A 26,170-nucleotide genomic window follows, 5' to 3' on the forward strand; every position below is an offset into this window, starting at 1 on the left:
ATGAAAGCCGACGAACCTAACTTATACTACTTGAGGGGTGGGCCGGGTAGGGGGTTTGTAAGAGAAGAATTATTGATCGTACCGTACGGCACAGTGTTACCGCCTGCCAAGTCACGGTAAACGTGATGGCGTAGCTTTGTAGTAGGGGCAATAGTAGCAAGAGCTAATGGTCCCACCAAAGCCTCATTTAGTAAATGAGGCTTTTTAGAGGGGTTTTTTGAAAAGTGGTCCAGAACTCTCATTACCTATACTACTCAAACGTGGACTTTGTAACTTTTTTTCACAGTGAGGCTTAGAACTTTTCAGTCAACCCTCGTATATCTTTGTCACAGTGGTGTGTTTCGACTGGCATCGTATTGAAACTGAAAAATAACAGTATAACATATCAATGAATACCATTCGGAACCAGGCAGACAGTCACACCCGTTAGGAGAAGTGGATGATCATTATTTGATTTGCCTGTATAGTAATGGTGTAATCTTGTTGGAACTTCTGCGCTAGACGAGTTAGTGTTGTGAGATTCCTTATAGAATACTGGATACCCAATAATCGATGTTAGAAAAATGTTTCCAAAGTGTGTGACTCGTCCCAGAATTACAACTCGCCCCGGATCCGCCAATATCACGATGAGTAAATATGGCGTTAGACGTTTACTTTTCATGTAAACACAACCTGCTCTCTACCGTTGCTAGCTATGAAACACTGACGTGTCAACTCTATGGTGTTGTTAGCGACCCTCAAATGTAGGTTATCCCATTCGTCGAGGAGGGCATGCACCAGTAAAACAGTTGTCTGATGTCACGTTGACCCAGATTATTTAGTATGTGTTGTATGATGTAAGTCGTAGTCACGTGTTTTCCAGACTGTATGAGATGACTAGATGTTAACCATGCAGTGGCCGTTACACAAGGTCATCACGGTGATTCTTACCATGAAGCTGTTTGTAACTGAATCTGTGTAGAACTAAAAATAATAATGGAATTATGTGGCGCCTTGTATCCACCAAAAGGTGCTCACTAGCGATTTGACAAAATTAGAAAAAGTCAAGGAACATATGTACAGACAAAATCCAGAGTCTAGTTATGTGAAAAAAGGTCGGCTTTGAGGAGGCACATGAAATCCTCCTGGGAAACAGTGGTCCCTCATCCAGAAAAAGGAGAGAACATAGGACTGCAAGCTGAAAAGGTGCGATCAGACATCACAGAGGTGATAGACATTGACTGATTTTGTGACCATTAGACGACTGGCATGACGACAAGTTTTGACTAGACACAGGCAAGCAGGCCAGTGGTTATTTAGCATACTGCTTATAACATCCATGTCAGTATTTTCAACAAACCATAATACACGTGGAGTATTGCTGTAGAACAAAGTTACACACTGAACACATTTTCAGGTCAACATAAACAATGAACAAACTTCTTAATTACTGGGAAATGCCTTTACTATCATACCTGTGGTACAAACTCAGATGATGACAATTTCCTGATAGCTGCAACATGTTAACAAAATATTTATAAATTATCAGTCATAAATATCATACACAAACATTGTTTTAGTTTCTTCAGAAAAAGCTGTCTATGAAAAAAGACTCTCTCAACCTAAAATTTAGAAACAGTGCCAGTGACACATTTCACCTAAGAAAAGGACCGAACATAGTGTTTCTGTGTCAACTATATGATGAGTGACTTGATTTCCTATGTTGACATGACACAAAGCACTGGACAAACATTATGACACATACATATACTGAAATATGTTTCAGGAAATACATTAACTTGAGGCATAAGTTTATCAATAATATAACTGCCTGGAATACACTGAAATAATAAAGTTGAGTTTTTCCAGCAACATAATGTCCTGTAATGAATCACATTTATATTCACCACATACTGGAAATATAAATGAATACATTGCTAACAGTAAAATTGCTCTTAATGATAAAAACAAGCAAGATCATTTTTTTCTTGTTTTGCAAAGAATGATATTGAATATTGATGTTTAATACAAAAAAATGCAGAATCACAAATAAAGATCTACTTCTTGGACTTTTATAAATGCATGTCCTACAATGCCACTTTTCAGGATTGTTTGCAAGTGTCGACAACCTGTGGTTGGTGATATAACCAGAAGATAACCCTGTGCAAATGTCAATTATGAATGAAGAGACAGTTCCTATACATTTCATTGAGTTAGGAAACAGCTTTCATTGGAGTCCATGACAAGGTCAGTGTTCCTCAGGGTTGACATGGCAACAGAATCGTTGTTCACAAACGTGTTGCCTTTCTTGGCTCACTTTGAGGAGCCCCTCTTTGACCTTTTCCAGTCTTCTATTTTCTTCTTCAGTTCAAGGTCTGCAAGTAAAAACATGGAATTGGAATACTGGGCTGGCAGAGGTGCTGAGGAACTACAGAAAAGGAGGTTTATTGCCCATGGATAAGTTGGATATATTGCTGTAACAATAACTGATACCTTAGTACCACGCATACATATTCTATACAGTAGAGGGTCCATCCAAAATCATCTGTGCTCATTTTAGGTACCAGGGGTGCTGAAGATAATGTCATGGAAAAGAATGTAATTAGTGTAGGACTCACCCTAAAATTTATATACAAAGTAAGTAATCCCCATGCATGTTTTATACAAAATCAATGGCCCTCCTCCCCTACCTTGTATTAAAAGTAATCTTTTCACATTTTTATGCACACAAATCCTTGCTAGTTGCCATAAAACTTGTGCAAGATTGATGGACCTTCTTTCCCCCACAAACAAAATGGGTGACACCCCCTCCCCCTACTCTTGAAATCATTACCACGACCAATAGCCACATATTACAAAGGGTCCCTTTCTTAGATAAAACTAGATGTGTCCAACATTTCATTAGTGTTTATGACCATAAACTGGAGACCCTGTGGCTGGACCAACCCACCTGGTGTGAGCTGCTCCTCGGTGAGGGGCTGTCTGTTGAAGGGGTCAGTCTGTGAGTTGAGGAGGTGGCGGATGATGATGGGTCGGTCCATGATGTGACCGCTGGGCAGTAATACTGGGTCCTCCATTAGCGTGTCCATCAGGGGGTCTACAACAACCAGCACATTAACTCCCAAAACTAGAACATACTTACACAACTCAATGTAAAATGCTCCTACTAACTAATTCACTGTTATTTTTTGACTTGGCCACAAACCAACCTGTCATATTACATGCAATTTAAGAAGAGTAAAAAATACTTGGTCATAACATACTCTATCATGAAAGGGCCAATGCAGGGATAAGATAAAGATACTGTATATGAGATCCTTCAAGATATTCCTGATACCTTTAAATTCATCTGGTATATCACCATAGTCTAACTCTGCTTTTGTTTTCTGTGCTACAATATCATCCACACTGTTCTGGAGTTGCCGGAACTTGGCAATCTCCGCATCTGTCTTTATACAAGCTTTGCTCATCCGTAACACAGCATCTTCAAATAGTTCCTTCCTGTAGGATCTCTGAAATAGAATCAAGGATAATAATAAGAGCATTTGTAATGCGCTGAATTCCACACCACAGAGGAACACGCTCAAAGTGTTGCAATCTGTGCAATCTGACTATTATTACCCTAGTTAACTGAAGCTGCCTCTTAGTGCTGGAAGGTTGATAGCCACATGACTTATCCCACCAGGTGCCCATTTTCTCCTGGGTGAACAGAGACAATTTGAACAAACTCACTTGCCTAAAGTGAGACCACATGTATCACATGTGCTTCAATCTGGGATAGGACAGAAGTTCTAGAAACTCTCTGGAGTCAAACAAGGTCACTCCGTGCTCAACGTTGCATCACTTCAACGGATTTGTAACCTGAGTTCTACACAGAAGACCACATGCTAGTACATATATGAGATGTCTGGATGTCAGTCAGTAAGAGAATGAAGGATGATCAGTAACAGAATCACTAAGGTAATGTTAACATTTAGTCCAAGGTCCATCTCCAAAGTCTTCAAGCACACACCTCATCGTTGGCTATAGCCTTAGCAAAGTCTTCACAGTCCAGGTGCAGGTAGATGTCGGTGAGTCTGTTGAGAAGTTTCTTGGGTTCCCAGCCATACTTCTCCTGGTTCTTCACTTTCAGATTCTTACACTTGGCGCCACATAGCTGCTGGAGGTTAAAGTTCAACATTGCTGCTAGTCGGTCTGCTAGTTCCTGGAACAGATAATAACAAGTTAGTATTGGTCCCTTCTGTTTAGTGATTGTCTCCTCATTCAATGGAGTCAAGACAGGACAAGAATATATAGTCATCAAAATCCCCTGCCCTACAGTTCCTACACCATTATATTGCAGGGACAGATACAGCTCTATGAGAAAGGAGTGTGTGCACCCCACCTCTGGATCCGCCTATGTATTCATGCCCTGAAAGCACATACCACACTTGGTTTCCCTTCTATAACAGTTACTGAGATAATCACAGTACAACAAAAGTGAAAAAAAAGAACCAGCATCATACTTGCCAATACTCTGTGACAAATTGTAACTCATTTTCCATTTTCAAACTCCACCAATGTATTCATGTCCTAAAACCACATATCAAATTTAATGAGAAATTCTGTCCCAATTGGGGATAATGTGTACAAAGTCAAGAGATGCATGACAAAGGACATAACTCTGTAACAAATTGTACGATATTTTCTGTTTTCAAACAAGGCATTCATATCCTCATAATGGTTTCTGAGAAAATCTGTCATCATAATTTCTGATGAACAGATGGACAAATAAAATGGAAATCCTTCATCAACCTTGCTCGCGTATAGTGGTCATCTCGCGTATAGTGGTCTTTTCAGGATCATATCACATGGTTAGCCTATATAATCAGAGATGTGTATAGTACATCCCCGGGATGTGATTTGTAAATACCCAAGACGTAACTGCGATTATTTCTAAGACAGGCTCTTGCTATCACTGATTGTAAAATATCATGTTATTGAAAACTATCAATAAATTGTGGCAATATCTGGTTTCAAACGTGCAACCCTTTGCTCTTTAGTTTGGCAGTTTCTATCCACTAGGCTATGAAGGATCGCCGTGAAGCATGAGACCATTTGTCAGCATGAACCATGTGTTCCTACATGGAATGCATGAGCTTTGTGTGAAAATCGGCCATGTGATGTCAACACCCTCGCTATACCATGTACCCCATGGAGATCTATTATAAGGCACCGGAACCCAGTGATATTGATTGTTATATATTATTTTAAAGATATTTTACACAAAAATGGTTGATAAGTTGGAGACACTACTCCTAATTGGGTTTACTATAGATTGTGAACCCTGAGAGTTGGGACATCCCTCCTCACGTAGTTCACAATCTCTTGTAAACCCGAGTAGTCGTGGTTCCTCCAACACATATCCCCTAGAGTTCGTGGTGACCAACTTACAGGTATTAAGAAAGGGCGCTGTATTTTTTCTGTGAGATAGTAGAACATGTCAACTGTCTCTGTGGCAAGTGTTAGATACGACCGACACTGGCGTTCATCCATCGCAAGCTGTCTTTGCCGAGATTGCTGTTGATCCTGAAACATATAATAAAATGTTTCAAACAAAGAAAGAGATGTGTGAGTACATTAACTAGATAACATAGGGACAGGTTGCAGATGGAGGACATGGATGGGATGAAAACCTTGACCAAACAGGACAGAAATGATTAAGACGTGGACAGCAAGTGGTATGAAGGCAAGGGTGCAGATGTTTAAGGGTAAGGGTAAAGATGTTTGAGGGTAAGGGTAGAAATGTTTGAGGGCAAAGGCAGAAATATTTGATGGCAAAGGTGGAGATATTTCAGAGAGGGTAGAGATCTTTGAGGGTAATGTTTGAGGTGTTTTTAGGGTGATAACAGAGAAAGGCTTAAGGTCCAGAACTGAAAAGTGACTGCAGATGCTGACTGAGTTGGTTGAGGGTGTATAAGCACAGAAATGCTTCGAACCTTTGGCTGAGCATCCCACTGAGACTTGTTGTCCATGAGCTCCTGAACTTCATGGATTCTCTTGAGACAGTCCAAACTCTCGTCCAGCAAGAATGTGGTGTCATTCATCAACATATTAACAAACTTTACAAAGTGCTTGCTATTACTGAAACACAGAAATCAATAGCAGATAGTATCATACATAGCTTACATACTTCCACTTTAAGTTAACATCACTGCTTGAAATGACTTAAACTGTTTTTATTTTTACTTACATGACGAATACTCAATACAAGTATATAATAATGATTTTCAAAAATGTGCAGAAGCAACTATTAGTAATATAACATATAGAATCTACTGTGGGGATGCCATACTAATGGGGGCATCAAGGTAGCCAAGTGGTTAAAACATTCACTCATCACACCAAAGTCTCTGGTTTGATTTCCCACATGGGTACAATGTTTGAAGCAGATTTCTGGTGTTCCCCACAGCGATACTGATGGAATATTGCTAAAAGTGGCATGAAACTAAATTCCTACACACATGCTGATAGATGTAGCAAAAGGATGGATCACAAAGGTTTAAAGAATGGCATTTCCCTAAGATTCATAACACAATTCCAACTGGCATGGTCAAAATAAGCTCAAAGACCATATCTAGTACTGCCTCCAACTGGAATCAGGGGCCCGTTTCACAAAACTCTCGTAGCCTAAGGTCTCGTAACTTTTCTCGTAGCCTTTGCACCTCCTATGTTACAGTATGCCAGGTACAAATGCTACGAGAAAAGTTACGAGACCTTAGCCTTACGAGAGCTTTGTGAAATGAGGCCCAGGAGGGAGTGACATCGGGGTAGTCCCAGTGTCTTACTTTGCCTCTTCCACGAGTCGTGACTGATGGGCGGGCATGCCCCACATGGTTTTGAAGATGATGCTCAGATGGTACCGGATGGTGAACTTGTCATAGAATTCACTACTGGCACCGGTTGTTTCAATTTCTGCAACAAAAATTTCCATGATGGATCACAGAACTTCAGATTTCACATCCTGTTGGGTATAGATGTTTCAGGATCATGTGTCTTGTTTATGTCATGAGCACTTGTCCCTATTTCAAGATATTTTATCATTCATGGTTCTCCTCTGAATCCAAATGGACTGTAGCTCTGACACTGAAGCGCAAATCTATACATCACAGAGCTTCATACTTTCCCCTGATATTCCCCTGGAAACACTGCACCACACCAGGTTTCCTTTACTGACCTGTATAGAACTGCATGAGCGCTGGAGACAGAAACTCCAGGGCTAGAGGGTGCAGCAGTAAGGCCTCATTGAGCTTCCCTGCCTTGGGCTGCACTGTAGGCTGCAGGACAAACATCACCTCCACCAGCTTAGCCACCAGGTATGGGTTGCTGATGTACGACCCGTTACATACCAGCACTATTAGCAGCTGTAGGATCTTGGTTGTTGCTGGGTCATCCAGGATCTGGGGGTTGTACCTAGCACACACACAGACATGTTAGTCACCTCTAAAAGTCATGTACTATGACGATGCACACTATAACTTGATGATATTGACTAAGATCACTTGCAGCTCCATACAAGTTATCTATGCACTCAGTTTCTCTCTCTCCTAATGCTTAATGTTATGTGCAGCAAACAGCTGTTCTAATACCAATACAAGTTTCCTACACACACAGTATTTCACATGATCAAAATGTAATTTCCCGAATATACTTGATATTTTATACTTATCCTGACTCATGCTCATTATGCTTACCTCTTCCCTCTATGTGAAGATAGCGGACATACAATACACTTACCCTTTTCCCGCCATTACGGTCATATGACCAGCCATGCTTGCCACTCTCTTCAAATCTCATACACCAGACACGAGAATTACAGTGAATTCAGCGTGCCTGAGAGGGGCGGTTGGGAGGGCTGATCATATGAGTCAGGATAAGTATGAAATATCAATTTTATTCAGAAAGTTACATATTTTTCATTATCCTGACTCATGTTTATTCTGCTTACCGAATCCTAGGGAAACAGCTGTGGGTCAGGCCTCACTGGATTATGTTGACTGCCATATAAGTACACCCAGTACTTACCCCCCTTCGGGAACTATAATGGCGATAGTTCAGTCCTGTTCTTCCAATATTTATCTATGCAATGGTGGTGGGATCACATCCACCTGAATTTGTCTTCTCTTGAGGCATTCGTTGACTGGAACGTGATGATATTTAGATCTGCTAATGTCCTGCTAGAGTCTAATGTATATGTATGTCAAGATCTCCAGTCAAGTCCAGTGACTCTTCTTCATGTACAAGTATCTTCATTATGAGTACAGAGTCGCTCGTGCCAGCCTGTTCAAGACATGCTTATGGACTCTCAAACATTACATTCCACAGAAAGTTTTGGTCTCAACAAGTCATGTGATATAAAGAATGCGTGAAACTCAGCGCCTGTGTGGAGCCGTTAGTTGTTGTGCAATGCCGGTGACGTTCTCTGTGACGATGTCTCGCAGGTAGTGATTGGCAAACACCATGATCGATTTCCAAAAGCAGCCCTCCATTATAGTTGCTAACGAGCAGCTTCCATGTAGAGTGAGTGTTGACGCTCAGGCTCTCACTTCATGTGGATTGGAGGTTCGAGTCCTGCTGCTTTGTAGGCCCCTCAGTATAACGGCTCTCATCCATACTGAGATAGTGTTGCAGGATACTTCCGTAGGTGTATCAGAAGATATTGGGATGAATAGGCAATTGAAATGTAGTCTCCTTGTCATTGTACGTTGAAATTATGTTTTCAACACTCTGACTGGGTATAATGATAAATCTGTAGGACTGTAGATAAAGCTAGGATGTCGAACTGCCTCTCCGGTTGTGCAGACAGTCAAGTTTGGTGATACAACGTGATGTACAATCTCATGATGACTGGAGTCAAATCATGTGTGATCAAAGTCCAGAGCATGCATTTCTGAAATCCATGCCGCAGTTGCGTTTTTTGTGTCAATAATTCAAGAGATGTTAGGTTCAGCGGCTGGTAGACATCACTCACGAGGCATTGTAGTACAACATCTAAGTCCTATGCTGGAGCCTTAAATCTGTGTTGTTGGTCTTTCAGCTTTAATGAGTGTAGTAAGGCAAGTAGTTGTTCCGGTACTTTAGTCAGCTTGATCCCAATTTTCATGGTGATAACAAAGCTGAATGCTGCCAAGCATGTTGAGAGTGTAGAACCTTTGAGTCCACTTCAGTCTAAGCAAACTTCGTCTCAGTGTATTTCGTTACACTCCACCACTGAGTCTTACAAAACCTACTAGAAGGTCGCGTTTGGTAACCTTTGAGTGACCAATGACAGTCCAATCAAATGCGAGACGGTTAAACAGATTTAACCAATCACACAATGGCTACTATTTAGGGTTCGGAGGGACTTTCACTCTCCACAAACATATCTGCATATAACACAGTTATTTGATCTCCAGTATATACGCTTTGGGGTTTCTGTGGATATGGTCAGAATTAGCTAATATTTTTGCAAGGTAACATTCTTCAGTATTGCCAAAAACACCATTTTCAGTGATTGTTTACTCACCGTTGTCATGGTTGTATGTACGCCGTGTGCATCACCTGGTAGCAAGCGTATGCTAAATAGCATTCGGAATCATTCGTGGAAAAACCTTTTCGAGATAAAAATTTCAAAAGGTATGTGTGAATGTGCACTTTCGCGATTTGGTAAGCTGTGGTCAATCTCAATGGTTACCTGACATGACCTCTCATAAGGTTTTGTTAGACTCAGTAGTGGAGTGTACCAAAAAGTATTGAGGATAAGTTTACTTATCTAGCCTCATGTAAGAATGTCAAGTTTAGATTGGTCCATGTGACTCTGATAAAATACCGTGTACATCCATCACGATCTGTTAGCGGGAGTCGAAACACCTCCCGATTCCATTGGAGATGGCTGTAGAGGGTGTGACAGAGTGTCCTTTATGTGGAGGTTCAAGTCACTGAGTTGAAAGGTGTTGAAAGGTGTGATGTAGCACTGCATAAGATTGTATTGATCCTTGCTTGTTTATGTAGAATGCTACTGTGAAGTTGTCTGTATGAAGTATCAGTAGTGTTTTCCTCTATGCTGTCGACCAATGCTGCACTGCATTGATTACAGCTTTCATCTCCTCCTTTACTGCTCCTGGCAGGGTGTCCTATTCCATGGTAGCGCCTGCTTCCTCCTGTGGAGCAAAGAAATGAGCCCTTGCTGTCACGAGCACTTTACTTGTTGTCTCTCGCTCTCTGAACCCCGGAGAACTTTGACTTGTTGGAGTAACACTGAGAATTCTGTTTTCGGACAGTTGTCAAGTGTCAATCGACTTTATTGTCATTACTTACCAGGAGTTCAAAGTAACAGATTTAGCAACATCCTGAATTATGCCGTTGAATACTGTGGATGCGGGCCAGGGAGCTCTACACAAGGGGTTAGTAAAGCTGTCACCCCAAGATGACGATGATAGTAGACCTTGTTGGCTTAGTTAATTCAATTCCCCCGGCGTCCAGGCTAGATGTCCCAAAATGAATTGTCGATCCTCCTTCTGTGTGATAAGTGCAGAGAGGATTATCCTTTCTTTTTCATTCTCTGGGTTGATTAACTTGGAGATGAGAGCCTCTTTGATAGCCCTGGACCAGGCGAGTCCAAGGAAGGTACGCCGAGTGGTTGTATCCAACTGAGCCAGATGTTTATCCTCCACTTTGTAGGATCTATTGTGAGTCTCATTGATGAGCTTGTATGCCTCATCTAGTCTGTCGTACAGGCCCTGAAGTATAAATATCCAAGAAAGTCCACGCAAGTCTAGAAAATGTGGCAAGTCTAGATTTCCATAGCTTCAGGGTCTGTACCAATCTGCTGAATTCATAGCCAGTATATGGCTAGTAATTATCAGTTGATCTCTTGCTGTCACTGGTGTTCAGTATAAATTCATGGGGCAGCTCCCCCACAGCTCCCCCATGGCACCACACTTGGCCAAGACCTCCTGCCCTGTTCTCTCACCACGAGGTAACACGTGTCGGGTTTTATACAAGATTCCTGATCTTCCTTCCTGGAATACTATCTTCCCGAGCGAGTCCCTTGACTCACAATATCTTAGATAGACTAACAACTATTCTCTGAAATGAACATATTTTACTGGGAAAAGGTCACAGTAAACAAAAATAAGAATAACATAATAAAATGGAGACTGAGACTTTCTTCACTTTCAGAAGCTAAGGGAACCTAGACTTGCCACATTTTCTAGACTTGCATGGGCTTTCTTGGATATATTTGCTTCAGGGTCTGTACATCAGACATTTTTTTTAATCTCAGTTGTTTTGTGACTTCAATTCCACAGAACAGGTACAAATCGATGACAATCTTTTCAAAGGGTTTTACAAGATTGTCCATATGAGCGACCTCATGTGAACATTTTTCTACAGACTGTGTGTGTTGAACATTTCCTGTTAACTGTTACTTGTAAAACATTTCAATCAAAGACATGGCTCTGTCTTACTACTTCCAATAAACAGTTTTTCTCCTGTTCCATGTGATTTCAATCAAACTGCCATGTATATAATGCAGACAGAATATTTTGATTTGACAGAATTTGATATCTCTGTTGGAGTTTTGGATACATCCAGTTTTCCAGCCATAGCATTAGTCTCAAGAGACTAACCCTGAGCTATGTGGTTGCGACACTTGATGCTTCCCCTGCGCTGCCCACACCACACTGAGAGGGAGTAGGGGTCTGGGCTGGGTAGGGTGATGTTGGGGGCAATAAAAAGTCCTGTCACATACACCTTCAGTGGCGTGTCTGTAATTGGTGATAAGGATCTTTGCATGTGTTTAGAAATTCCCAGAAATTATCTCTCTGCAGATTTGTTTAGTCTCTGAAAATGAAGAAAGTCTCAGGGCTCCATTTCATTACATTATTTTTTTTCACTATGGACCTTTTTTCAGTAAAATATGTTCATTTCAGAGACTAGCTGTTAGTCTTTGCCTCATCTACTTCAGGCACTTTCATAAAGGGCTCCACATGATGAAGTGGGAATTGATGAGAGCTAAAGGCTGGGATGTGTTTTTGCTGATACTTATACACCATCTGAAAGGCTCTAGACAAAGTTTCTGGTATGGTAGATTGGCATAAATGTCAAAGTGTTGATGTCCTCGTAACTCATCATGGAGGTATGAGCCTCGTTAGAGTCTTTTGATGGTGAGACTAGGTCCAAACTGTTTGTGATCCACGATGTAATCTCTGAATATGAGAAGAGGGCTTCCTCTGGTGATGGAGATCGACAACGTCCATCTTCATCCTTCCGTGCGTTCATCCGTGAGTTGGGAACTAAGTCCATACAGTGAACGTCATTATGGTCCTCCTGTCAATGTGTATGCCTAGAACAACTACCATTCTGTGACTGCCTTCACTCTTTCCTGTAAGAGTCTGTATCTGATGAAGACGACAAATGATGACAGCGTCTCCAACGAAAGAGGGGTGCATATAGTGAACGCTTGCAGCTTGGATCTATGAGTGCAAACACTCGGTGAGTTAATGGAAGGAACATCATCCATACTGTGACATGAGGATACAGCCGATGGTGATGATTTGCATGAATGGGAGCGTGCATATAAAGCCTTTTCTTCATTCGATGGACCTATTGCAGCCAATGAACAGTCACGAAAGGCAACAGTAGTTGTAACTGCTGACAGGCATTTCCATTCCTCTGATGTGTTGAGTTTAGATATTGTAGATGTCCGCATAGGTTATAGACTATCTGAAGGAAGCAGTGTTGTAGACAACGTAGTTGATGAAGGTCTAGAAGACGCTGCTCAATGATCTGTACCTCAGGAAGTAGTAGTGGAGGTTCATCGTAGAAGTGACATTCATCTGGAGGGACAATCTCATCGCTGAAGGACTTCGATGAAGTTGTTGAGTGTTGTTTCAGCACAGGTCCAGTAGTTGAAGACTTACTCTTTGATGAAGACGACTTCAACCTAAGTTGAGATGATCATGATTCTGATGATGTTCTCTTCTGAGATCCAGACAAAGACTCACTGGTATCTCGACCATGCCCCCTGGCTGATCACAAAAATGATGAATGTCAGCTGTTAACAACTTGTGGTAACAAGATGCAGAATCAACCGATTCAGACATGACTAGCAATAGCCTGCATTGTCCTTTGCATGCCTTTGAACAGAATATAAATATAACACAAATTCTGAATCACATAACTTCTTGCAAAAAACAAACAGGTTTGCATGAAGGACATACTACATGCAGATCAACCACCAATAGGCGTAATTTACACTGGGAACACAATTTCATCAACTTAGACGACTATGTTGATGAAAAAAATGTGTCCAAAATCCACCAAAATATATAAATTTTACATAAAGATTACAGTAATTACAATCCAAAAACCAAATATGACATAATCTAGATTATAGGACCAAAAATTAAGCAAAGACTTATTGCACCCAAAGTGCCTCCAACTGTCTTTATCGGGCGATGAAGGAGAGTGTGTGAAGGATGGTCATGTGACTGTTTGGGTGGGCAAGGGAGGCTTCTGGTGGGTGAGTGTGTTGTCCATCAGCTTCAATTACATGGGAACTTCAAGAGATTTCAAGTGTTCCACTATCTTCACAAAGAGGGAGGAGATAAGCAAAATAAGCATGAGTCAGGATATGGAAATTTTTTTTCTTTTGCACTGCATACTATTTCAGGAATATTTGTCTTCAGTTCATTTGTATGAAAGAAAAGTATAAATATCTCAAACGCTTCAGTTGTCTAAAAAGTACAAACTATGTTCTACTTGTTTTTAACAAATGTGAAAGTATCAATTGTATTCAGGTTCACAGTGACACAAACAGCATGTTTGCACCATGTATGTTTTACCACTGAATGAAACCCCATATACTGAATCAACAACAAACATGGGGAACAAAAATGGAAGTATCGGGGAAATATAGGATTTCCTGTAAAAAAAAAAAGAATCCCTCCCTCCAAGCAACTATTAAATGATTAACAGCCTCAGTTCCATGTTATAAACCTGCATGCATATGAGACTTGCTCTAGTTTCTTGTGTGTATATTAACATAATGAGGTGAAACATTCCCATAAGCTGTATAATGAGAGTATCAGGAGCACCTACTGGAGCACAAAGAGCAGGAAGTCAGCTATGTCCTCCACGTAGAACTCAGGTAAGGCTGAGAATTGCATAGGAACGTCTGTAGGCAGTGGAAGGTGAGTCCTGCAACAACATACCAGCCACTGGATATAACTACAAGTAATCACATTATATGGCAACAACATGTCCAACTCATGAATTACTGCTACAAGCACATCATAATAGGCAAACATCAATAACATCAACAAACTGAATATACCTCTTCGTGCAAGAATGAGAAGACAAATTTGATTAAATACTGTTTCAGTCTACCATGCATTATGTTAATGGAATGACAAAATGAAGCATGACCCATCAATAAAGGTCATGCTGATGAAGCAAATCCTGACAGCTAAGGGACATAACTCTACATTGCAAGAGACAGAATCTTAGAGTACTTGTCCACCCCAAAACATGCCACTTCATTTGTGACACTGCTTAAATATGAGCTACACCCATGAAACTGACGATGACTCAGATAAGAGCGAGTGAGTGAGTTTAGCTTCATGCCGCACTCAGCAATATTCCAGCTGTATAGCGGCGGTCTGTAAATAATTGAGTCTGGACTAGACAATCCAGTGATAAACAGCATGAGCATCAATCTGCGCAATTGGGAACCGATGACATGTGTTAACCAAGTCAGCAAGCCTGACCACCCAATCCCGTTAATCTTATGACAAGCATAGTCGTCTTTCATGGCAAACATGCATTGCTGAAGGCCTGTTCTAAATCAAGACCTTCACAGGTCTCATCAGACAAGATGCTACAAATGCAAAACCCAACTTACCCCTGGTGTTTTGGATCTGCTGCCTTAATGACAAACTCAGCAACCAGGGTGTAGAACTGGAGACACTTCCGCAACATATTGGCATCCAAAACGCCAGCATCTGCACACAACTTGCTCTTCTGCAGCCTCTGAAAATATCAACAACAGATATTTAGAAGAAGCATAGTTCCCACCAAACTGACATTGCAACCCTCACCCAGCTGGTCCCACCAAGCTGACATTTCAGCCCTCATCCACCTGGTCCCACCTAGCTGACATTGCAACCCTCACACACCTGGTCCCACCTAGCTGACATTGCAACCCTCACCCACCTGGTCCCACCAAAATGACATTACAACCCTTACCCACCTGATCCCACCTAGCTCACAGAGCAGCCCTTACCCACCCGGTCCCACCTAGCTCACAGAGCGGCCCCCTTCCATCCAGCTGACACAGCCACCTTCCTCATCCAGTCCTATACACATGAGACATCACCCACCTGGTCCCACCTAGCTGACATTGCAACCCTTACCCACCTGGTCCCACCTAGCTCACAGAGCGGCCCCCTCCCATCCAGCTGACACAGCCACCTTCCTCATCCAGTCCTATACACATGAGACATCACCCACCCGGTCCCACCTAGCTCACAGAGCGGCCCCCTCCCATCCCGCTGACACAGCCACCTTCCTCATCCAGTCCTATACACATGAGACATCACCCACCTGGTCCCACCTAGCTCACAGAGCGGCCCCCTCCCATCCAGCTCACACAGCCACCTTCCTCATCCAGTCCTATACACATGAGACATCACCCACCTGGTCCCACCTAGCTCACAGAGCGGCCCCCTCCCATCCAGCTCACACAGCCACCTTCCTCATCCAGTCCTATACACATGAGACATCACCCACCTGGTCCCACCTAGCTCACAGAGCGGCCCCCTCCCATCCAGCTCACACAGCCACCTTCCTCATCCAGTCCTATACACATGAAACATCACCCACCTGGTCCCACCTAGCTCACAGAGCGGCCCCCTCCCATCCCGCTGACACAGCCACCTTCCTCATCCAGTCCTATACACATGAGACATCACCCACCTGGTCCCACCTAGCTCACAGAGCGGCCCCCTCCCATCCAGCTGACACAGCCACCTTCCTCATCCAGTCCTATACACATGAGACATCACCCACCTGGTCCCACCTAGCTGACATTGCAACCCTTACCCACCTGGTCCCACCTAGCTCACAGAGCGGCCCCCTCCCATCCAGCTGACACAGCCACCTTCCTCATCCAGTCCTATACACATGAAACATCACCCACCCGGTCCCACCTAGCTCACAGAGCGGCCCCCTCCCATCCCGCTGACACAGCCACCTTCCTCATCCAGTCCTATACACATGAGACATCACCCACCTGGTCCCACCTAGCTCACAGAGCGGCCTCCTCCCATCCAGCTGACACAGCCACCTTCCTCATCCAGTCCTATACACATGAGACATCACCCACCTGGTCCCACCTAGCTGACATTGCAACCCTTACCCACCTGGTCCCACCTAGCTCACAGAGCGGCCCCCTCCCATCCAGCTCACACAGCCACCTTCCTCATCCAGTCCTATACACATGAGACATCACCCACCTGGTCCCACCTAGCTCACAGAGCGGCCCCCTCCCATCCAGCTGACACAGCCACCTTCCTCATCCAGTCCTATACACATGAGACATCACCCACCTGGTCCCACCTAGCTGACATTGCAACCCTTACCCACCTGGTCCCACCTAGCTCACAGAGCGGCCCCCTCCCATCCAGCTCACACAGCCACCTTCCTCATCCAGTCCTATATACATGAGACATCACCCACCTGGTCCCACCTAGCTGACATTGCAACCCTTACCCACCTGGTCCCACCTAGCTCACAGAGCGGCCCCCTCCCATCCTGCTCACACAGCCACCTTCCTCATCCAGTCCTATACACATGAAACATCACCCACCTGGACCTGAGACTTCCACTTCTTGAGCATCTCCCTGTTCCTGCCTGCTGTGGGCAGGATCTTCCACTGTGTCTCTGTCCCCTCCATCTCCTCCACCATGCGGTTGAGATCTCGAATTGCACGAAGCCGGCGCTGATATTTGCGCATGATGGGAGTAATGGATAAGTGATGGCAGTGAAGGGTGAGGAAGAAACACTCGGTGGGGAACTTGGGGTCTTGCCACGGTGGGTTGGGTTTACTGTCTGCAGAATGACCGAAAAGGTAGTAAATAAGTATAAAAAATACAATTAACACAAAAGGCATTACGACCCACATTAAGTCATTAAACTAAATCCTAAGATATGAATAATTACTTGTAGGTCAACAGAGTATCCAGACATGCTGCATCAGCACACAGAGTGATCTCCCCTCACAGGAGATAGGCTTATCAGTAGGTTTTGTTAACTTACATAGATCATCCATCCATTTGTCTGCTTCAGCTGCTGTGCTGTGGAGGCGAGATTCTGACTTGGTGGAAACCCTAGCCTTGGGGTGGAATGGATAGTAGGGGTCAACCTGGACAACAGAAGCAGAGAGTCGAACATGTGGATTACAGCATAAAGTGAAAGTTTGGGACACTATCGTCAGTGATATTTTAGCTTGATGGTCTGTAAACAGGAGCTGATCCAGATAAACTGGTGATTGATGATGAGGCTACATCCAAGAGCATGTTGGCATGATGACCTATGGTCACCCAACTGGCATATCACAGGCAGCTTTGGTCGTATGTTCACCATGGAGCTGAGAATGATTGAGAGCTCACTGAACCATTGCCTTGTCTAATGCTTATGCATACAGATGAATGATGTTAAAATGAATCAGTGAAGTCATACAACATACTGGGAGGCACAGCTATGTACAGTATGCTTCACTGGACTCACCTTGTCTAACATTATCTTCACTGACAACTGCTGCAACACTGACATGAGGTTGAGGATGAAGCCATCACCTGACACAAATCGTTCATCAACCTGCCAAACACAAGAACACCTGATACACTAGGTGGGTCATCAACACATTTCAGGCTGTTCAAGCAGCAAGGATTACAATCAGTGTAACTGTATTGCCATTAACAAGATGCCATGGTTCCCCACCACAATGTTCTGATCCTAGTTCCAGTTTTTGAACTCAATCAAGGCATTATACCCTGAAAACACATACCAAACTTGGTTTCCCAATCTATAACGTTTTTTTGAGAAAATGTGTCCACATCATCTCAGACAGATGACTTATATTCCCTCCCACTTCGGAGGATAACACATTAACCTTCAAGTACAGAAATAAAAATAGACAAAAACTGAAGGAGATAAACCTGTAATCATTACTAAAACACTCTTAGAGTACACAAGAAGGAAACTCACATGAATCTGTGAGCGTTTGGCATTTCTCATGAGTGCAGATGCAAGGAAAGACATTGCTGAATCCCTGGTTTCAACATTTACAAGGAGTGCGTGGACAACTTTGAAAACTTCAGACTGAAAAGAAAAAGACATCAATCAGCTCCATATTCTCATAATTATGTAATTGTTATGTGTAACTGACATTTTATACTTATCCTGACCTGATGCTTATTATGCTTATTTCCTTCTTCTATGTGAATGATAGTGGAACACTTGAATCCCTAGTTCCCCCATAAACCTGATCTAAAAGTTTACTCATCTATGAGCTGCCTCCCTTTTTCCATTAAAACAGTCATGTGACTTTCCATGCTTGTCACTCTTTCCTGTATAAGCCTTTGCACGAGGGTTTGCTGGGCAACCCAAATTGTCTAATGTGGGGAGGTTGGGAGGTCTTGGAGGTCCACCTTTGATGCTTTTTCAAACGTCTGACATCACTGGGTTCTGGCATGTACCTTTTCCTTCAGCCAAACATGGATCCAACATGGCCATCTGCTTTACAACTTATGAACATGCCTAGGAAGAAGTTCTGCAATGTTGGTCGATCACTTAACGGCTGGGTGGCTGTCGTAATTGCAGTGGTAGATCATGTCACCGATGAAATAGTCTATGTCAAGGTAATCGCTGATCTCAAGAGTACTTCAGGCAGCAAAATCAGAGAATCTAGATGAATGTCTGCTTTGCCTGGAGGCACAATGTCTTCTCTAAATGATCTGAGCTCTGGGTTCCACAAATTTTGTCTTCACAACTCCTGCTTTCACAAACGCTCCTCCTTCTCTGAACGTCTGTCACTTCCATCCCATGAAGCTTCCTCATGCACTGATCTCTGTTGCTTCATCATAGGCATCACCTGTATAGTAAACTGCTTCATGAAGTCACACGAGTTGAAGTTCTGCATTGTAGGCTGGAACTGACATCATGTAGTTGAAGCGTTCAAGAATGCTGTGCTGTCTCCGTCTTAAAGAAAGCTGTGCTGAAGCTGCACTGATATTGCATTGCTGGAGCCTAATCTGCATTGCTGGCTCCTAGTCTGCATTGCTGGATCCTGTCTGCAGCTAGTGACTGGTGTGCATTGCTGGAGCCTGGTCTGTTGCTAGAGTCTGGTCTGCATTGCTGGAGACTGCGTTGCTGCAGACTGGTCTTTGAACAGCTGTCGTAGTTGCAGGGGTTAATCTTCTCATCGTTGAAGTAGTCTGCGCTGACGTTCTTGTAGGTTTTACTGATACTTTGGGCAGCAGTATTGGATGGTCTGCATATACGTCTAATTTGTCTGGAGACACAATGCCTTCGTTAAACAACCTCTGATGCATTGACCACCTGGAATGAGTTGATTTTGTGGAGGCTCTAGATGCAAACAAATCCTTCTCTGCTACAGACGATGATGATTTCTTCCTTTTTCCCTTCTGATGAGGCTGACTCAAAAATAGAAGACCTTTTCTTCAAGGCAGCTACATCCTGACCAGCAAATGACGACTGCCCATGTAAGGAACTCAGCAAAGCACCTGAATTATGGGTTCCAACAGTAGCTAACAACATACAATTACCAGCATCATCCCCAGTGACTTGAGATGATTTCCCCACAAATCAATACAGAATCTGCAATGGAAACTGGCAGAACATGGATAACTGCATGATGGGCAATGGGGTGTGGATCTGCTGATGAGAGCTGATACCTGTAGTCACAGCAAAATTTCATCAAACATAAACAAACTACATTATGTTCAATTTATGTTACAATAAAAAGAAAAGATATTCTCATAATTTTGACATATGATGTAAGGTAACTATAGCCAAAAAACATACATGATTCGGAAAAGGATCTAAATATCAAAGGATACAGTACTGTATATGGGACTCAAATGCTTGTCAAAACATCTGCTTGGGTGATGAAGGAGAGTGACAAGCATGGCAAGACTGTTTTGGTGGGAAAAGGGAGGCAACTTGTGGGTGAGAGAACTTTTACGTCTGCCTTACAGGACATACAAGGGATTCAAGTGTTCCACTGTCACTTGCATAGAGGAGGAGGAGATAAGAATAATAATCATGAGTGAGGATAAGCTAAATAATCAGTTATTCACATTTTCAGCAAGAGAGTTCAAGGGAAACATATATCACATAGCTGAATCTGCCAACATACCCTGACATATTCTAGCCTATGTTGCAGAGACTGGTTGATGAGACGGGTGTTGTCGCTTGTCAACTGATGCCCAGAGAAGAACTGCTCCACAACTTTAACCTGAAACAGAAATAATCCTTCCTTTCAGCATTATGCAATCAGAATCAAACAGAATAACAGGAAACATGAAATGTAGTTTTCACTTGCTCTGTTCTGAGAATGGAGTAACTAGTCTTCTACAAGAGGTGTGTGTATCATTATTATACATGAAATGTAAATGGACCAAATTCCATTTACAAATTAAATTTTCTTGTTTCTAAATCATTTGTAACAATACTCTCATTTAGTTGTAAATTTATGTGACCTGGTTATGTTTTTAGAAAGACAACATACATTATCCTCAGCAAAGACAGAGAGGCCGAGAACTGGTCCAAGGAAAGACAGCTTCTCAAGTTCCATCCCGCTAGCTTGACTCACTACACCCGGCAGCCAGTTCTTCTGTTCTATCATCTGAACAGTGAATAAGTGAGATTATTTTTACGCTGCTTTTAGTAATACTCCAGCAATATCACGGTTAAGGACACCAGACGTGAGCTTCACACACTGTATCCGTATGGGGAATCTAACCTGGGTGTTTGGCGCAACAAGCGAATGCTTTTAACCACTGCGCTATTCCACTACCCCTATCTATTGTGAAGCAGCTATCATTGTACAACATGGGTCAACTCACAGAACAGTTCTAAAAAAATCTTGACATGCTCTGCACCTTTTACTGTCTTCTGATATAGCTTAAACCTTCTTTACAAAGTCTTTATCCTGTCATATCTGAATATGTATAATATATTTCAAAGCATCACTGGCATTTATCAGTCAGAGGTTTTGGACTGAAAAATGAAAGCCATCATGTCAGTAATTAGCAGTAGTACACAACCATGGACAACAACAATCAGTGTACACCTGTCTACTTACTAAGTTACATATAGGTCGAGCATTGCCACTTCTAATATCACACAACTCAGCTATCACAGAGAGGGGGTCGCGGTAGTCGTCCGTGTCCAAGGACATTGTCTGTATCAACCTCATTAGACTCTGGAGGATCGGTGTAAATACCTGCAAGTCAACATTTAATCATTACTTAACTGTAACAGGCTTCCCACATTGTTCCTATGTGGAGTTGCCTGGGTTGTCAGGGTGCAGATGCTTTAGCAAATTTGCCACCGCCATGATGATGATGATGATGATGATGATGATGATGATGATGATGATTTGCTGGCCAAACCCAAGGCTATCTCATCTCTAACTACTATAGACCAAGCAGTCTACTTAATTGAAATCAACACAAAAAAGCTTTTGCTGACTTGTTTACCTTTTATTTATGTGACAGCACTTCTCATGCTGTGACAATCCTAGCACTTATTTGCTTTCTATAAAGCGCTGCACTGAGCAATGTTCTAGCCATATAAGGGGGTCTGTAAATATTCAAGTTGGCACCTGACAATCCAGTGATTGATGACAATCCTAGTGTAAGTATCAACCAGGGACAGACATCACTGGTCTATCAGTGTGAGACAAGTGAAAACCTAGTGAGAGCAGTTATTCATCCCCAAATGTTATCCCTGTATTGTTTAACATGTTAAGTATTACAATGCTATTACCATAATGTCAGTGATCAATGGTGAGTGAGTTTAGTTTTCTTTTGTAGCAGTATTCCAGCAATATCACCACGAGTGACACCAGAAATGGGCTTCACATGTACCCATGTGGGGAATCAAACCCAGGTCTTTGGTGCAACAAGCAAAACATGTTAACCAGTATGTTATCTCATCACCCCAGTGATCTATGGAGATAGGTCAGCAGCTGCTGCTACTGCTGCTGAGCTCACCCTGCGGAAACTGTCCTTGTCGTGGTAGATTGTCTGTACCAGCTCCGGGAGAAATCCCCTTGGTAAGTTGTGAGCCAGGAGAAACGGCAGCAGGTAGGAGACTCCATTCAGTGACCTGAAACATGAGTCACCATCATCATCAGTATCATCAACTTCCTTAACGTCATGACCTGAACAGAAAGTGGACACTTTTTGAACAGAAGGTCACAGTATCAGTATAATTCGCAGGTCATTTAACATGCATTACATTTGACTATAGATATCAGAAAGGTTAGGTTAGGACAGGTTCTTGTCTAATGTGGCACCCAACAATATTCCAGCTATATGGTGACAGTCTGGAAACACTTGAGTCTGGATCAGACAATCCAGTGGTTAACAGCACAATCATTGATCTACGCAAATGGGATACCATAGCATGTGTCAACCAAGTCGATATTGCCTTTCGGTTTGTTGTCAGCAATCCTGTCCACCCGATCCCATGAGACGCGTCTATGACAAGCATGTGTTGCCACAGACCACCTCTAACCCGAATCTCCTGGGGTCACGTCAAAAAAGAGAAAGCATAGATCCTAAACATTTTCTCAGTGGTTCTCACCTTTGTTGTACAAAAGCACCTTGTAATACAAGTGATGTGTGACAAATACACTGACTTCTGGCTGAGGACAACATGTCACTCATTGGAGGAATACTGCATCGCTGAAACACAAAGGTAGAACTGGCCATTCAGTAATCATGAGAATCACATACTGAACATATATACAACATCATAACTGCAATAAAATCTGTCTGGAAAGACAACCATTTAACTAAGATATTTGAGTAAATGGATGTACCCACATGGTGAATCAAACCTGAAACATTTAAGGTGTAGGAAGCAGTATTACTGTTAAAACATTTACGGTACTTTAACCTGCTAGGAAACATACATAGTGTATCCTCTAAATCCATCGCGACAGATGGTAGGTATTCAGGCTTACCTTGGGGGCAGTCCTCTCCTCCACAGATACTCTATCGTAACAATCTAATAGGTAGTTCAACATGTCTACTTCTTTACATTTGGCAGGAGGAAATTTTTCTGAGAATTCTCTTTTGAAGTGCTCTTGAGACATCATTGGACTTATACTGTAAGATGGAAATAAAACACATTCTGTATGAGGATGTTAGGCCACAATGTTACTTCAGGTGAAACTGGCAGACTACCTGTGTTACAGAGTGAGGCTGAATGTTACCTGAGTTACAACAGAGTGAGACTGAATGCTACCTGTGTTACAACAGAGTCGGACTGAATGTTACCTGTGTTACAGAACAGAGTGAGACTGAATGTTACCTGTGTTACAACAGTGTGAGACTGAATGCTACCTGTGTTACAACAGAGTCGGACTGAATGTTACCTGTGTTACAGTACAGAGTGAGACTGAATGTTACCTGTGTTACAAAACAGAGTGAGACTGAATGTTACCTGTGTTACAATACAGAATGAGACTGAATGTTTTATCATACAAAGTGAGACTGAATGTTACCTGTGTTACCATACAGACTGAAAAAGTGTTACCATGCAGACAGTTACCTGTGATACCTTATAGAGTGAAACAGACTGTTACCCATGTTACCATGCAGAGAGCACTGAGTCAGCATCATCAGCACGACATAGACAGCCACTGAACATTTCTATAAGGTCAGTCATTTTAGGTCTGGAACCATATTTCTAATTTGAATAAGTACAAACACATTACCCATTAAGAACAACTTTATATCAGAAATTTGTATGTATTTCCATTGTTATGACTTCAATTCCACATGGATCATTTAAGCTGGAAACTTGAGCCCTTAGAATCATATGACTACGGTCCAGCACACAGGTCATACAAACATCACATAACACCCTGGTTCAGAACACGGACTATAAAATCATATCACATCTGACCCAGGTCAAGCACAAGGGCCATTCAACAACATATGGAATTGGCAGACAGACAGTGTCTGATATTTTGAAGAGGAGTGACTGGTTTAAGGCAGCTCGAAGTAAAAACCTGCCGATTTCAGGACCTATTCTTAAAGAAAACGTTGTTCAGTTTGCTCAACAGTTAGACATTAATGAATTTAAGGCTTCAGATGGCTGGTTAATATCCTGGAAAACACGATACAGCATAAGTGAGGCTCGTACAAAGTGGTCCTTCAGCGTTGATTCTCCTGTTGACCACAATGTGGGGTGTGTTTCTGGCATATTTCTGATCCTGATAGCAAATGCCATCGCTTTCCAATGATGAGCTCCATGTTCTTTGGGTTAAAATCGCATACAAAGACCGTGACTTTTTGTTTGGTCTTGGACGTTTTTTCATGGGGTATCAGGAGGGTGTTCCTGTCCTGGCTGTCGGCCTTATGTCTGTTCTGTTGTATAAGTCTCTTGAAATATCCTCATTTTACGTAAAAATTTAGACAAACATGTAGAGGTTTCCAATTCTTAGAAGAGAATCGTCCTTGGGGTACATATATGCATTTTCTGCTGCCGGCTAATGTCACGTGACAGTTGTATTAATGTTTTAAGAAAATATTGTACAATAAACAAAAAGTCTTTTTTTGTTTGTTGTACAGCCCCTCACCACGTGGAGTCACCCCTCTGCTGTGCATGCATAGGCAACCAGATAAGCATCCAAGCCCGTATCATCATTCCTCCTGCTGAATATATCAGTGAACAGAATTGCAGGAAAGTGGGTGGCCCTATCCCAAGGATGATTTTCTTCAAAGAATTGGAAACCTCTACAGGTTTGTCTAATTCTTTTTCATACAGATCATTCTTGGGGTACATATATGCATAAACTCAGACTCCCAAAGACAGAGGCTAGGGAGGAGGGAATTCTGGAACAGTACGTAATTAATGCGACAGTAATTACTAAAATTAACTTGCGCAAAAAATTCTTACTTGTGTACTCCCCCAATGAGCTTCTGCGAGACGCATTATGGGAGAGAACTGACAGGGAACAGCCGCATCGATACCAACCTCAGAGCTAAGCATGATATAAGAGCACTCTAAACGTGCAAACATAACCCCGCCCTCATTGTAATTTCTATAGAGAGCACTGTAAGGGGGAAATCCCAACCAAAGACTAACAACAAAGCGTATGAGATCTCAGTCGTGGGATACGTCAACAGTGGAGACATGCACTTATATGCAGTAATTAGCAGCGTCAACTGACAATCAACCAAGACTCACTCGGCCAGGGTGGCAGGACACTGTCCACTGGAGAGAAAACGGCCAAAGCGCGCTTGCTCACGTGAGTGCATAGCGTGCTTGATAAACGTGCTAGGCCTGCTCAAAATAACAGCAGAACAAATCTCTTCACTTGGGAAGCGGTGACTGCCCTGACCAAGTGAGCCTTAAACCCCTCAGGGAGCGGCTTGCCAGAAACCTGAGAATTACCAGAAACCAGCTCTATGACGGCCAAAGCGGTGCCAGAAGCACAAGCAGCCAAGCTGGCTGGCTGGACAGCTGGGAGAAGACCCCAGGAATCAGGGGAAGTGGCGGAAACGCCTACAGAACCTGACCTGTCCAATCGAGCAGGAAGGCATCAGATGCCAACACCCTCTGGTCCAGTATTCGAGAGCAGAACACGGGTATCTGAATCGTCCCACTGGACACAAACAGATCCACCTGGAACGATCCGTACAACTGGGAGATAACTCCGAATATCTGCCTATCGAGCATCCACTTGTGCGGGGCCAGGATCCGGAGAGAGAGCATCTGTTCGCACGTTCTCCAGCCACGGGAGATAAACCGGAATCAACTGACAGTTGTATTGGTCACACTAGAGGAGAAAATCCCATGTCTTCCGAAGGAGCCCTTCTGACACCGTGCTGCCTTGCTTCGGGAT

General features: G+C 42.8%; 1 protein-coding gene across 1 annotated transcript in view; it reads right to left on the reverse strand.

Moving 5' to 3' along the window:
- Window positions 1–1,426: 1,426 nt before the first annotated feature.
- The window catches only part of LOC137267899 (ubiquitin conjugation factor E4 B-like), a 36,726-nt gene continuing 11,982 nt past the window's right edge, over window positions 1,427–26,170 (reverse strand). Inside the window, exons 5-24 of the mRNA XM_067802343.1 lie at window positions 23,279–23,423; window positions 22,897–22,997; window positions 22,302–22,416; window positions 21,389–21,529; window positions 20,813–20,929; window positions 20,441–20,539; window positions 18,268–18,381; window positions 17,788–17,877; window positions 17,317–17,422; window positions 16,868–17,109; window positions 14,903–15,030; window positions 14,101–14,199; window positions 7,196–7,431; window positions 6,807–6,933; window positions 5,958–6,102; window positions 5,413–5,547; window positions 3,992–4,183; window positions 3,317–3,491; window positions 2,930–3,076; window positions 1,427–2,354 (exon numbers count right to left, since the gene is read on the reverse strand). Coding sequence (XP_067658444.1) covers window positions 2,293–2,354; window positions 2,930–3,076; window positions 3,317–3,491; window positions 3,992–4,183; window positions 5,413–5,547; window positions 5,958–6,102; window positions 6,807–6,933; window positions 7,196–7,431; window positions 14,101–14,199; window positions 14,903–15,030; window positions 16,868–17,109; window positions 17,317–17,422; window positions 17,788–17,877; window positions 18,268–18,381; window positions 20,441–20,539; window positions 20,813–20,929; window positions 21,389–21,529; window positions 22,302–22,416; window positions 22,897–22,997; window positions 23,279–23,423 — 2,716 coding nt within the window. The 3' untranslated portion in view covers window positions 1,427–2,292. The remainder of the gene's footprint in view (window positions 2,355–2,929; window positions 3,077–3,316; window positions 3,492–3,991; window positions 4,184–5,412; window positions 5,548–5,957; window positions 6,103–6,806; window positions 6,934–7,195; window positions 7,432–14,100; window positions 14,200–14,902; window positions 15,031–16,867; window positions 17,110–17,316; window positions 17,423–17,787; window positions 17,878–18,267; window positions 18,382–20,440; window positions 20,540–20,812; window positions 20,930–21,388; window positions 21,530–22,301; window positions 22,417–22,896; window positions 22,998–23,278; window positions 23,424–26,170) is intronic.

The sequence above is a fragment of the Haliotis asinina genome, chromosome 16 (assembly GCF_037392515.1).
Source record: "Haliotis asinina isolate JCU_RB_2024 chromosome 16, JCU_Hal_asi_v2, whole genome shotgun sequence".
NCBI lineage: Eukaryota > Metazoa > Mollusca > Gastropoda > Lepetellida > Haliotidae > Haliotis > Haliotis asinina.